This window comes from Gigantopelta aegis, chromosome 3, assembly GCF_016097555.1.
Source record: "Gigantopelta aegis isolate Gae_Host chromosome 3, Gae_host_genome, whole genome shotgun sequence".
NCBI classification, from domain to species: Eukaryota; Metazoa; Mollusca; class Gastropoda; order Neomphalida; family Peltospiridae; genus Gigantopelta; species Gigantopelta aegis.
The window spans coordinates 77,840,880-77,855,329 of NC_054701.1; the positions used below are offsets into that span (position 1 = coordinate 77,840,880).

Below are 14,450 nucleotides of genomic sequence, written 5' to 3' on the forward strand. Positions count from 1 at the left end.
TAAACATAAATGTTTTACTGTATTTGTAACAGACAACATATTTAAAGGATATCAAATCAGATTCCATTTGATATCATGTTTATTTTACAATGGACATAATATGAAATTGTAGTAAGTTGAATATCCTATCTATTACCCATAATCGATTTTAATTTATATAATATTTATCATGTTTACTTAACGAGGGACATAAACACAATATGAAATTGTAGTGAGTTTAATATCCCATCTATTACCAATAACTGATTATAATTTATTTAACTGATCTACTAGTAGTTTGTTTGACGATCCAGTAAGGTTGTAGTGCGCCAATCAATGTCGTCATGTGACGTCAAAGTGTTATGTCCCACTTGGCGTTCTAGTGGGACGTATCACTTTGATGTGTACTAAGGTATTTTTAACCATATGGGTAATAAAAACACTGTACCTTATCCACTGGCACTTGCACAATCTGTGACAAAGAAGCACACAGGTCTGCTACACTCCCCATTTTAGGCACTGTAAGTTTATACTGTACTGGTTTAGCCTCGGAGGCAAGAGGCACCCAAAACACTTCCATCTGCCGTTCCTTCTTTATGGGTAGCGGTAAAGAAAGATAACAGAAAGGGTCAAAGGTTACTGAAATTTTGTCGCAATCCGGACAGTTAACAGTTGATTTGAGAAGTCCATGAAAAATGTCAATAATAATAGAATCATTTCTTTGCCGGTAATTGTCCCAGGCTTCTTTTGCAACAATCTGAAAACAAATGGTAAATTTTTATGAATCAAGAGTATTAAGCAAAACAAGGACACATTATTGAAGCACAAATTGCAAAAAAGAAAGACACCCCCCAAAAAAACAAAAAAAAACAACAACAACCCAACCCTGATTATTTTTAGTCTGTATTCTTCACAAGCAAAATGTGTTTTTTTTAGTCTTTCTTAATTGTTTGTTAAGATTTTGAAACTTTATTTTGTGAAATTCAACAATATTTTACTTTAAGACAGTAAAACCACCAATATAAGTCACAAACGTGAAAACAGAATAAAGTTATACCCTAATTTAAAACCAATTTGACAATGAAAATAAATCAAGCTGAAAATTTAATAACAATCTGTACAATAAAGATACATGTGTACAAACTGTGAGTGCTCTAGTTATAATTTATGTCAATAATAATAATTTTTAAAATATGAGCATACTTCATCGGGTCTGCCATCTGCGTCTTTCAGTTCCAAATACGGTTTGGTTCTGATGCGATTGAGATCCTCATGCAAACCGTCTAACAGAAACGCCATTAGTTCCTGAGAATCTTGCTGCTGGTATCCCGAGAACTGGGGTGCAAAACGACCCACAGCAACCTGAAAATATAAACTGATCTTCACAGCTAGGGTTTAAAACATATGTACAGTCAGACCTCGTTACGACGATCATCGTTACTACGACATTTACACCATTTGACCACAAACTGTCGGGAACGAACGTACATCAATGTTATTCTGTTCATTACACCAAAATTCACACCTTCCGACACCAACAGAGTAAAGTGGGAACAAAGGTGCATCCGACGTCTCAAAACACCTCTTTACAACAACATTACATAATCACAGATGTTGTAGCATGTTGGCAGTACACACAGCCGTTTGTCATCATTGATTTCGTCGCCAGCCGACAGTGTCACATGATGTCCGAGTTACCAATGTCGGCTAATCTGTAGACGTGCATTACTTTTGAAAGTAAGTCTTTAGTTTCATTCATTTAAGGGATTAACTTGGAACTATCAAGTCTATTAGTTTCATGACATTTTGTAAACAAAGTAGGTACCAATCGATTAGATTGACAGTAAATGCGTCATGATTAATAATAATATACTTAATATATAATAATGGTTTGTGATCCATCCCCATAGTTGGGCCCATTGGGCCATTTCTCATTCCAGCCAGTGCACCACGACTACTATATTAAATGATGTGGTGTGTGCTATCCTGTCTGTGAGATGGTGCATATAAAATATCCCTTTCTACTATTGACACCCAATCGCCGATGATTAAAAAAAATCAATGGGCCGAGGTCCGAGTGTATATGTAAGATGGAATATAGAAAATTTTAGGGGTGATCTTCTTTCAAAAATAATGTATCCGGTCTTCCAACATTAAGAGCAATTCTTCACTCATCAATGAATGTTCCTCAATTTTATGAATACAGATACTATTATTATTTAAAAAATTAAACTTCATGGTAAGCATTACTGAATCATGTGACACATTCTTCATTTAACTTAGACATATCCATGAATTTGAAACAACGAAGGAGAAAATCCCAGTATTTTCCAATTATCGGAAATGGAAAAATCATTCTCTTTACTACTTTCAGAACTCCTTCAACTTTTACTATCATAATTTTTCTATCTACTTGAATTTACCTAATAATCATCAATGATGATCCTAAGTTTTGATATGTCTGCCTTTCCCAAGTTGGCACACATCTTAAAATACTAAAATGAGATCAGATTAAAAGCACTTGCCTTGAAGTTTCGTGGCACCGTGTAGCTGTATTTGCCATTCCACATGGTCTTGATGAGCTCGGCATATGACCGTGCGATTTCTCCTTTGTTTCCTAGAGGGTTGTCCTCATTCACTTCGCTGACCCATCGATCACTTAACATGAACTCTGTCAGCAGTGGTACGTTGCTCATACACTGAATAAAATATTATTTATAGCGTAAGTTATGTTAAAACCCAAAACAAAATTGTGATGGAATATTAAAAAATGGTGATAAAAATAGGTACGTGGATGGAACTGGTTTCATTTGATGTTTGTATTGCATTGAAATCAAACTTTATACAAATTTTAGTAGTCGTATCTAAATTTACATCCTTTTCAAGGGTTTTATTTGGTTTCTGGTTTTAGTGTCAAGTTAATGCCTATTTTGGAGTCGGGCAGTTTTAAACTGTGACATTTATTAATAGTAAACTTGGAAAAAAGAGTGAATGAGGATAATTTTTACAACTCGGTCAAGCTACAGCAAACAGATTTTTCTTTCATTGACAGACACACACAAATAATTAATTTAATATGACAAATCTTTTTTTCACAATGAGGTACCTGTAAAGATGAATTCATGAAGCAGGTGTTGCCAAGATTGGCCAAACCACAGACGCCCGGCACTGCACTTCCCTTTCCGGTTTCATAGCCATTGTAGCAGCCACTCGTCCCACCGTAACTGTTGTAACCAGTGTCGTAGCTACTTCCACCGTAACCACCACCCGATCTGAAAGGAAAGGAAGGTTCAACAACAGCTCAGCACATTGTTTAACCGGCAGCTGTTCTCAGCACCTTGTTTAACCGGCAGCTGTTCTCAGCACCTTGTTTACCCGGCAGCTGTTCTCAGCACCTTGTTTACCCGGCAGCTGTTCTCAGCACCTTGTTTACCCGGCAGCTGTTCTCAGCACCTTGTTTACCCGGCAGCTGTTCTCAGCACCTTGTTTAACCGGCAGCTGTTCTCAGCACCTTGTTTATCCGGCAGCTGTTCTCAGCACCTTGTTTAACCGGCAGCTGTTCTCAGCACCTTGTTTAACCGGCAGCTGTTCTCAGCACCTTGTTTAACCGGCAGCTGTTCTCAGCACCTTGTTTAACCGGCAGCTGTTCTCAGCACCTTGTTTATCCGGCAGCTGTTCTCAGCACCTTGTTTATCCGGCAGCTGTTCTCAGCACCTTGTTTAACCGGCAGCTGTTCTCAGCACATTGTTTAACCGGCAGCTGTTCTCAGCACATTGTTTAACCGGCAGCTGTTCTCAGCACATTGTTTAACCGGCAGCTGTTCTCAGCACATTGTTTAACCGGCAGCTGTTCTCAGCACATTGTTTATCCGGCAGCTGTTCTCAGCACATTGTTTAACCGGCAGCTGTTCTCAGCACATTGTTTAACCGGTAGCTGTTCTAAGCACATTGTTTAACCGGCAGCTGTTCTCAGCACATTGTTTAACCGGCAGCTGTTCTCTAACACAGGGTTCACCCTGTCCATTGCCAAGTTAGCAATTGTCTAGTTTCTATACAAAGTGGCTACAACATTTAGTCTTTGCCTAATAACATGTACCTTAAATTAACCATTTTAAAAATAATTTTCATGGAAATACACTACGTATCCGAAAATTAGCTGAACCAAAATTTGTTCCAGTGCAAGCTCTGCTAAGGCCCAAAACACACTGAAGCTTGGCCTGGTGAGTATGGTACCAGTGAATCAAATATGACAACAAACTACCTCTGTGTTGACGAAAACTACAGATCTGGCTGCAGTGTCCAACTCACCAGACTATCAGGTATTTACTTTTTTTCCTTCTTTTTCTTTTTTGTTTAACTAAACTGCAAACTTTTTTCAAATAATAGCTGAACCAAAACCATGAAATGTTACTGTTTTGAAGATTACAGTATTAAATTATACAAACCTTGTAGTGTATGACCTGTCATGACTAGAGTTGTAGCTACTTGTACTGAAAAAAATACAAACATACAAGACTGTTTATTATGCTAATTTTCATCTTGTTTAATTGTGGATATTATTATTTTGGAAGGTACGGTAGGTATAAAATGATAAATAAAAAGTAACCAGAAGACTAACTCACTAAACTCTTACAACTTTTTAATCTCGCAGTACCATGAAAAAAGGTGGGGTGGGGGAGAATGTCCATCCGAAAGCAATCAATTCTACGACCCATCTCATTTCAAGCTTGAGAGCAGTCTACCAATGAACTAAATTGCATTCTGTAACACAATGAAAATATCCATATTGTGTAGGTCTTGTCAGTCTTTTAAAAAGTGAACATACCTTTTCGCTTGCCGTGGCCATGTTCCATCTTCATTTTTCTGCTCAATAACTATCACCTAGGAAATGTAAGCAACAAACACATCTGAATGCTTTGTTATACATGTATATAAATAATGATTCTCAAGACACTGGAATCAGATAAATGGATGAACATATAGATAGGGCAGAAAGAAATATTTAACACCTCAGTCTAAAATATGGTTATTTGGCTGACAGAAAGAAAACCCATTGCTGTTGCAGACTATTCTTATAGAAAAAGCAGCATGGGATCTTTTATGTTCTTTCCCACATACAGGACAGCACATACCAGTCCTTTTAATGGGTTTTGACAAAATACATGTGGTAAGATATACATTGTGAAAAAGGTAATAACCACATCGAATCCATCAAGAGCAACTGATCGATCCCATGACTCACCTCAGGCGAGTGTGCTTTACCACAGAGTTACATCTGACATGCCTCGACATGCAGAGCTGATCTTTAGCAAATGAATTTTCAAATTATCAGAGCTTGCGTCGATGGACAAACCTAACATTACGAGTCCATTCCACCACTCAGTGGTTGGGACATAATGATATTATATGCACTTGACAAGCCAGAAAATAATTATAGATAGAAGGAATGAATGAAACGACACCCCAGCTCAAAAATACACATGGGCCATTGGGTGTCAAAGAAAGATTATTATCCGACATAGCACCTGTCCATGGTAGAGGCCTGCATCTTGTAGTGTATTGTCGGGTTTATTCAGATGTTCGTACGTGCTACTCATGTAGCGATTCCAGAGTCGAACATCTTTCTCATCAGAGATCTCGAACATGCGCCTCATCTCTTTCTCTAGGGCATCTGTGAGTAACAATAAAAAGGTTTTTTTTAAAACATGTAACAACCTGAAATTACTGTTAACAAACTGGTCAGGTACTCAAAAATCAACAAAAAACAAGAATTCTGCAGAATTAAATGTCTTGCCTGCCATAAATGTTTTGGTGCACTGTGATGAATATCCATAGGTGTAACTATAAACCAAGTTTTACTGACTTTGTAAAATGGTCGCCAGAGGCTCGCATAATACAATTTTTTATTCCTAATATACGATATTGACGATACCGAAAAACACCGGGAATAACCTCTCCGTCTGTCGGTCCGTCCCTCCCTCTCTCTATACTCTTCAAAAAAAGTAGGGGAACTCTAATAAGAACTTAAAATTGCCAAAATTGTAAAGTATATTTAGCTGTGGAGAATTGTTATATGATAATAGTGAATTAATTGGGTAAACATTACAACTGGTAGTTGGTTTTATGACCACCAAAGATCTTGAAGGACGACTGGGTTCAGAAGTGAAATTTGAAAGTTGACGGGTTTTTTATCAGTAAATCGCAAATTCAAACAATAAAAATGACTAAAAACAAAACAATAACAACTGTATGATCAACAGAATGAAAAAGATTGACAGAAATAATGTTCCACAGTGATTAATGGACCTTCCTGGAAATTGTCAAAATCGAGAATGACACCACGCGCACATGTACGGAGCAACAGTGTGATGCATGTGTTTCCGTGTGTTGATAAACAGACCTGAACGTTCTTTACTAGGATGTCTGTGGTCAAAACATGTTTTAATATTTCAAGTTTCCCTACTTTTTTTGAAGAGTATAATTATATAATTATTATTATATAACAAAAAAAGAAACTTCCGATTTGTACATATAGTATTTGTGTTAAAGAATTCATTGTGTAATGAAATTATATACTGTAAACTGTATTAATATTGCGACGTGTTTTTTCGCGAATGTATACCTTAGCGCATGTTCGCGACATGTAAATTTCGCGAACCGTTGACAGCTAAAAAAAAAAAAAAAAGTGGATAAAGACAGCTCACTGTAATTGTTATAAAGTTACTGTCTGTAAATCAATATTCTGTTATCCTACATCAAGCAATTGTGCCTGGTACAGAGTCTATAGAGGGGATTAGGCCCTACCCATCTCACCTGTGTTAGAATCACAACTCACAGCTTCAGTTGTTAACTGTTAACACCCTTTGGTAGATAAAACAATAAACGATTGGTCGCCATCGATTGAAGTTACAACTAACTTTATGAGGGCCGTGCTGGTGGAGGGCATCGTGGTTGGGACGGTGGGGGGGGGGGGGGGGGGGGGGGGGGGGGGGGGGCGGGAGACCACCGGAGGGTAGGAGGTAGGCGTAGGCGTAGGCGGTTTGGCTGTAGGAGAGTTAGGGTTTGTCCGGGGGGCTCCGGCCCCCCCTCCCCTGGGCCTCGGCCCCCTCCTGCCTGCCACACTTGGATTACCAATACCGGCGTGGCGCCTCTTCCAAATGATACACTTTTCCGTGTGGCGGTTAAGCTATGGATGAACCATACCCCTAATTCCCTTAGGGCTAAATAGTAAGATATAGATTAGAGGTGTTTAAGTTTTGACTGCCTGGTAAAAAATGTGGCTAAATTGTTAGGAATAGGTTTTTTATGTTAGAAAAAGGCACAAACAAATTGTTAATGTCCCCTAAAATATTTTTTGGAGTAAAGTTCAAAATTGCCCCTATATTTCTGTCCCGGACCACTCCTGCTGGCTATCCAGAAGTGGGGCCCGTGACAGACATGCTTGAAACCCTAGTGGTATAGGAGCATGTAAATATATATTGGATTGGATTGAAGTTACATAAAACAATTAAAGGGACATTCCCGAGTTTGCTGCAATTTTTAAGATGTTATCGACTGACAGACTTTTTAACAATTGTAATTACATATCAAATATATTTTGCTGCATACAATATTAGTGTCTGTATGTTAAACGTGTTTCTGATCGTTTTTCGTACGTGCGAAATTTGAAGACAAAATCCAGTTTGAGCTTCTTACAAATATTGAGACGACCAGAAACTCATTGAATATACAGACACTGATATTCTAAACAAGGACATATATTTAATATGTAAGTTTAATCGTAGAAATATTTTATTTGTCGAAAACATCTTACAATGCAGCAAACTCAGGAATGTCCCTTTAACGATTAGTCGCCATCAAGGAGAGCTCATGTATAGGCTGTGCCTGTTGAGTGAATCTTTTTGTGAATTTTATTCTCAATAAAATATTTCAAACCAAACCAAATTAGTCGCAGTGTATGTTAGCTTGTTCAATAAACATGTAAACAGTAAACCTATTCACGCGAACTGGATCGTTTCTGTGTTTGATGAAATAAAGTGGAAACGTGAAGTTTTTACCACAGGGTGGAGAAAGGTTGGACTAATTTAATTACTAGTACACGTATCTGTTAGCAATTCAAATCATTCGTAAGTAAACGAACATTAGTATTCACACGCTCAAGATTTATGTTTATGAGTTGGCGAAATGGAACAACTACTAGTAATTATTTCTGAATATTTTTGTTTCTGATCAGTGTTAGTTACCAGTTATTAACTTATTTGTGTTACCTTTTGTAAAATGAATATTGTTTTCCTTTATGGTTTACTAGAAAATCGAGACATCACTTTAAGCACACTTCAAACTGGAAAATAATGCGTGCGTATTAATTTCGCGACATAAGGTTGGACGTGAACGACGCTAAATTTATACACACGCATTTTTTTCACGGTTTACAGTAGGTAGTATTAGCCTTGAGCTGTAGTATCAGGATTCATGAATTTTATCGATTATTTTTGCACTGTTAATCATCGACAATGTGAAATTCAATTTGCACGTGCATGCATGGTTTGACATGTCCCGCGTAGTATTCGGTCAATTTGTTTTACTTGTCTTACTGACATTGTTGTCAAGTGAACGAAAACCCTTCAAAATTTGTAAAACAAATGACAGTTTTTTACATTGTAGAATTTTTAGTATGCCAAGAATACCCAATAATTTACGCGAACGGGCGATTGGCATGCTTGCAAGGCATGTTGGGAGTTCTAGTCGAGCGATTCGAAATCTTCGCGTAAGATTTCGACCGACAGGAAGCACCACACCGTGGATGTCCGCGTGTTACAATGCGTGGTCAAGACCGCTCTATCATGAACACGCATTTGCGCAATCGATTCCAAACTGCCACTGCTATTGCTGCTAAAACACCTGGGCTTCATAATAATCAAATCAGTGGGCAATCGTCTGCGGGAGAACGGTTTACATGCACGATGTCCTTACGTCGAATGCGGTTTAACGCAACGTCATCATCTAAATCGTCTTAATTGGGCACGTGTACACACTCGTTGGATACGGCGATGCTGGAATACCGTTCTTTTTTCAGATGAATCCAGATTTTCTTTACAACGTGGTGATGGCAGGGTGCGCGTCTACCATAGGAGAAATGAACGCTATGCTGACTGTTGTGTTCTTGAACGAGATCGTTTCGGGGGTGGGGGTTGTGTCATGGTCTGGGCAGCCATTGCCCATGGTTATTGTTCACGACTAGTCGTCATTGATGGCAATTTAAATGCTCAACGTTACCGCGATGACATTCTCGCTCATCACGTCATTCCTCTGTTCCATAACAACGTCAACATCTCAATTTTTCAGCATGATAATGCCACCTCTCATACAGCTAGAAACACTGTAAATTTTCTTAGGACAAATAACATTGATGACTGGCCCGCTAAAAGTCCTGATCTCAACCCCATCAAGCATGTCTGGGATAGTCTTGACAGACGATTGAGGCGTCGTCCCAACCCACCCGCTAACATCAACGAACTTCGTCAAGCGCTCATTCAGGAGTGTAACAATATTCCACAGGGAGAAATCAACACTTTAGTCAATTCTATGCGCCTGCAGTGGTCAATTCACGAGGTGGTCATACCCGTTATTAAGTGGATTTTATTTTTTAAACCCCTACCACACTTGGTCAAAATTTCTCCCAGTTTCTGTTAACCTATGGCCATGATTTTTGCACCAAACGATGCATCATGGAACACTATTTAAACGCATATATAACAATTATTCCCCCGGTTTGTTTTCATCAAGTTATGTTCAAGCAAAGTTAGCGGAAGTTTCTTATTTTGTTCAGTATATATATAGAGAGAGAGAGAGAGAGAGAGAGAGAGAGAGAGAGAGAGAGAGAGAGAGAGAGAGAGAGAGAGAGAGAGAGAGAGAGAGAGAGAGAGAGAGAGGTTATTCCCAGAGTGTTTTTCGGTATCGTCAATATCATATATTAGGAATAAAAAATGTTTTGTTCCTAATATATGATACCGACGATACCGAAATACACGAGGGTAATAATCTCTTTATCATACAAGCTCAAGCTTAATACAACGGGTTTTTGTAAACTGTACACGCAACTTTAATTCCAGTCCGCCATTACTAGATATTCAAATGACGTAAGAATATGTGGCGCGGTGACATCAAACACGGAAATGACATCAAACACGAATGACGTCATTTTGGATGTCCTTACATCAAAATAACGTTTTTTGTTTTCTGAACGCTGGACAGCTTTCAGTGTCAAATTGTCATTGAAATGTTTTTATTTGATGACTATGAATGCATATGTCAATCATGGAGTGTCACCCAAGTACGTTTGCTTAAATGTCAATAAACCTAGTGCTGAGACCTCGACTAATTTACATCTTATTTGCAAAGTTATCAAATTCTTAAAGCCGCACACCCTAGTTCCATCCAGCGAAAATAAATTATAATTTGGTTAATCTACAAACCTGTAACACACTTAGATCACGTTTTTATCAAATGGAGTGAAAAAGCAGGTTTTATATCGATAAATACCATGGGAATCCCCATGTCCCAATTGCTTGAAATAATTTTGAAAGTTAGTATTCTGATGTCACCGGTAGATGTCGCTCACAGCACAACAATGCCTACGTCACGACAAATTTCACAGACTTGGGGTGCGTTTGTTTCACCTCTCCTGGACATGTTCCAACTGTTCTGTCCTGGTTGTACCCCCTCTCCAGATCTCGTAAGACTTAGCAAAATTATTGGTTTTAAGGGTTTGTAACGTTTTGTATTGAGACACTTACTTGTCTGAACTTTATTGTTACTGAAAATGTTCACGAACTGTGAAGAAAAATCTCACAAATGAACAACAACAAATAGGATGTTGATTGCGCGAACTGTGCACGAGAAAACAAACCGAACCAAAATGTTAACGGTCACGTGATATACCAGCGTCTGTGACATTGAAATGGAAATATCCCTCTAAAAATAGATTGGACCTCGCTTGCTTAACGGTTTTTTCTCGACAACACGTCTTGTGAAAAAATGCAAAAAATGCATTTCGTGGTTTTACAAACATCAGGATTACCAAAAGCAATGGAAATGTGTATTCTAAATAATAAAATGTAAGTAAAGTGCAATTTTATTTGTGAAAAATGGGGTTTAATAGCGAAAAACAACGCCGTAATGGTTAACAAATAAACGTAACTAGGGTGTGTCCCTTTAAAGTCTGTGATCTGAAAAATGCACTGAAAATGTAAGATATTATATGATATATATATATATATATATATATATATCTATATATATATATTGCCAATTAACTTTGTAAACTGCGAAACCGACTGTTTCGTCCGTGCATTGCTCACAGAAGTTTAGTTTTGTGTAACCCATTTATTTTTTTGCACATTTAAATTTGGAAAGTCATTTACATGGTAATGCAAATGTTTTTTTGGAGTAATCCATTTTATTTCTGCATTTATAGATTATGCCAATGTTTAATTCTCATAGACCAGCAAAAATCCACTAGGGGTATTACCGAAAAATATTACAGCACAGCATAATAAAAAGATGCCTTCATGACACTGACAGCCTCCACATGTACAATAAGTACAACTGATTTTGTGGTGTGTGACTCATTCACAAGGATTCATTTACCTTTATTGTTAATAATATACCATCTGCATGTTTATGTATTAAATATAAGAAAGAAATATATATTATTTTAAGAAATTTTGAATGGCAAACCTGTTAACATTAGCCTAAAAACCATTTAAAACATTTCTTTAAACAAAAATACTAATACATCACAAACCTCAAACAATTAAGTACACAAACTAAATCTATTATGGTTAATGAGATATATACATTAACAGAAAACTTGTCTAAGCTACACTCTTTTAATCTAATATTTTATTAGTTCCAAATAAAATCAGTTCGGACATTAAAAATACAACAAGATGTATTCAACATGCATTAAGTCTTTTTTCTGGGCAGGATGGGAAGATGTTAGAAGTTCTTTATAATTTAAGAAAAGAATACAAAAACAATCAATAACATCAAAGAAAACATAATACAAAAGAGAATCCACAATTTTCAAACTACAATAACTACCGTATGTAAAAACTGTTAAACCAAAACAGTCACAAAAAAATTATTTTATTAATATACTCATTTTCTTCATCCTTTATGGTAGTTAAATGATTTTAATACGCATTTAATACAACAAATGAGGACACTTTTTGTACCTTGGTGAAATAAAACTTCAAACTATATTAAATTTGTCTCTACTAATAGAGGTTTGTTAAAATCATAAAACATTTGGACTATAAAATTATGACACAGGTCATTGTTTCACACCAATAGTCTAGTGATCAAATCACTATGCATGCCACAGTTAGAAAACTAAACACATGCTCTAAAGCTTCTGAATAATGGTCCCCATCTTCCACAAACAATTCAATACAGCACTTACTTGCCGAGAGAAAAGCTTAGCTTAACACAAAAAAGTGTGCGTGTGAAACATGTACCTATGGTTGTGGTTCTACTGAAATCTGCCGGTGTAGCAGTTTCCGTAATGTCACTGTCAGTACTATTGGAATTATTGTAGCAACAAAGCTTTAGGATGTGTAGGTACACTTCAACCTTAAGTTGCTTCAAATACACGCCATCGTCTATGACTTTTCTAGCAATGGGTTCCTGCAATATACAGAAGCATTCTAACACAATCTACAAGGTACAGACCACTACACCACATGCAATATATATTTGAAATGGAGGAAAAAATGTGTTAAAAGTGAAACATTATCTCAAATCAGGACATAGTGATTCACTTCAAACACTCGTGGGATTAGTAGATGAGATCATTTCAGGTTAATTTTAATTAAATTATCTCCCCCTTAAAGCCACTTCAAAAACCTTAATTTTTATGTTTCAGTTCTTTTTGCTACAAATCTGTTGGGTTGGTTTTTTGGGTATATTACTTTAGGTTTTTTTTTTAATAATTAATTAACAAAAATTTAAATAAAAGTAAACCAAACCTGGCTGAAAAAAGTACCAAATAATAAATATAGAACAATTCTAGAATAATTTTGCATGTTTGATTCATGTAATTGCAAAATCAACATGAAACGATCTCAAATATATTACACCACTACACACAATGCATCAGGACAAAAAGAAAACACATAAAAACAAAAATCAGAAATGTTCACAGCAACTTGTCAAGTAATCAAGTGGTCCTTATGTAACACAACTGAGCTATTAAATTTTATTGGAAAATCTTAATAGTTATTTCCAAATATATTCATTTACAATAACAAAATGTTACCAATGCAGGGCTAGCACTGGATCAGCAGAAATTTTGCCACATTATCTATTAAACTTCAAAACTATCATTCATTTCATGAAATTATTTCGCCAAATTAAAATAAAATTCACCAATTGGTTTTAAAATTTGCAATTGGCGAATTTAGGGAGTCCAAAAGCTAGCCCTGTAATGTGTTATAATTTACCAATTAGTGTACAAAAACATGTTTATTTGTTTATTAATTTAAATGTCGTGTAGACAATTTAGAATAGAACAGATGTTTTACGACACTCCAGCATCATAGACAATTTATGTAACATTCAAATCAAAATCTCAAAAATATTTTTTTGGTTCATGTTATGCATTTATATAAATTAAAGTGTACGCATGTTGTTTTTCAATCAAATACGGAGTTACATAAGCACCACTGTTTACAACGACAGGTTGCACTGTCAGTCTATCCTGATGCTACCTATTGTATCAGTTCGACTGAACTGTTTGTTGACAAATTTGTTGGATTCAGAATTTTCACAAAGCTTCAAGTCGAGAAGGTACACCTCCACTTTACAATGTTTGACAAACATTCCCTGCTCAATGACCTTGCGAGAAATAGACTCCTAGAAAAAAACAGACAATGTCAAATGGTCCTAGATCAAAAGGCGGGTAGTTTGAGATGACAATGCAGGGCTTCTATATTATGGCTAGTGATATTCAATCTTGGGCTAGTAAATAACTACTATTGCCATGCCCGATGGCTAGTGAAAAAAAGAGTCAAATGTTGCAGTTACGTCTATTTTGTAAATATGAATATCGTGACACACCCCAACCCTCAATGTTAGTGTTTTTAAGCTCCCTCTTTAGGTGACATATCTGATTATTACTATTATTTAGTAACATTGTATAAACTTAAAGTAAGGTAGAGCTAGTAAATTTTTAAAATCACTGATTGGCTAGTGGATTAAAAAATAATTTTAGAAGTCCTGCAATATAAGAAGAGGTAATGACAAAATCTAAACATATGAACTGTACAAACCATGGACGTTTAGTTTGGTTTAGTTCAGTGTTTCTGCCAGAGGGTACTGAGGGCAAAATTACGTACCTTAAAATCTCAGTAATTCATGGATTTTTTTGTGTTTTCAGACAGTTGAAAGTAACAGAACTGCAGTTTAATA

The 14,450-nt window shown here is 36.5% G+C and overlaps 1 protein-coding gene across 5 annotated transcripts in view; it reads right to left on the reverse strand.

The window, feature by feature from the left end:
- LOC121369112 (ubiquitin carboxyl-terminal hydrolase 15-like) overlaps positions 1-14,450 on the reverse strand; it is a 42,947-nt gene that overhangs the window by 16,681 nt on the left and 11,816 nt on the right. The window contains exons 1-9 of one of the 5 annotated variants that reach the window (XM_041493971.1): positions 13,751-13,887; positions 12,500-12,668; positions 5,504-5,649; positions 4,804-4,859; positions 4,424-4,468; positions 3,086-3,251; positions 2,505-2,678; positions 1,183-1,341; positions 428-736 (exon numbers count right to left, since the gene is read on the reverse strand). In XM_041493971.1, coding sequence (XP_041349905.1) covers positions 428-736; positions 1,183-1,341; positions 2,505-2,678; positions 3,086-3,251; positions 4,424-4,468; positions 4,804-4,859; positions 5,504-5,632 — 1,038 coding nt within the window. In that variant the 5' untranslated portion in view covers positions 5,633-5,649; positions 12,500-12,668; positions 13,751-13,887. Of the gene's footprint in view, positions 1-427; positions 737-1,182; positions 1,342-2,504; positions 2,679-3,085; positions 3,252-4,423; positions 4,469-4,803; positions 4,860-5,503; positions 5,650-12,499; positions 12,669-13,750; positions 13,896-14,450 lie in introns of those variants that run through there. The other 4 variants (XM_041493966.1, XM_041493967.1, XM_041493968.1 and 1 more) reach the window with 4 other exon arrangements.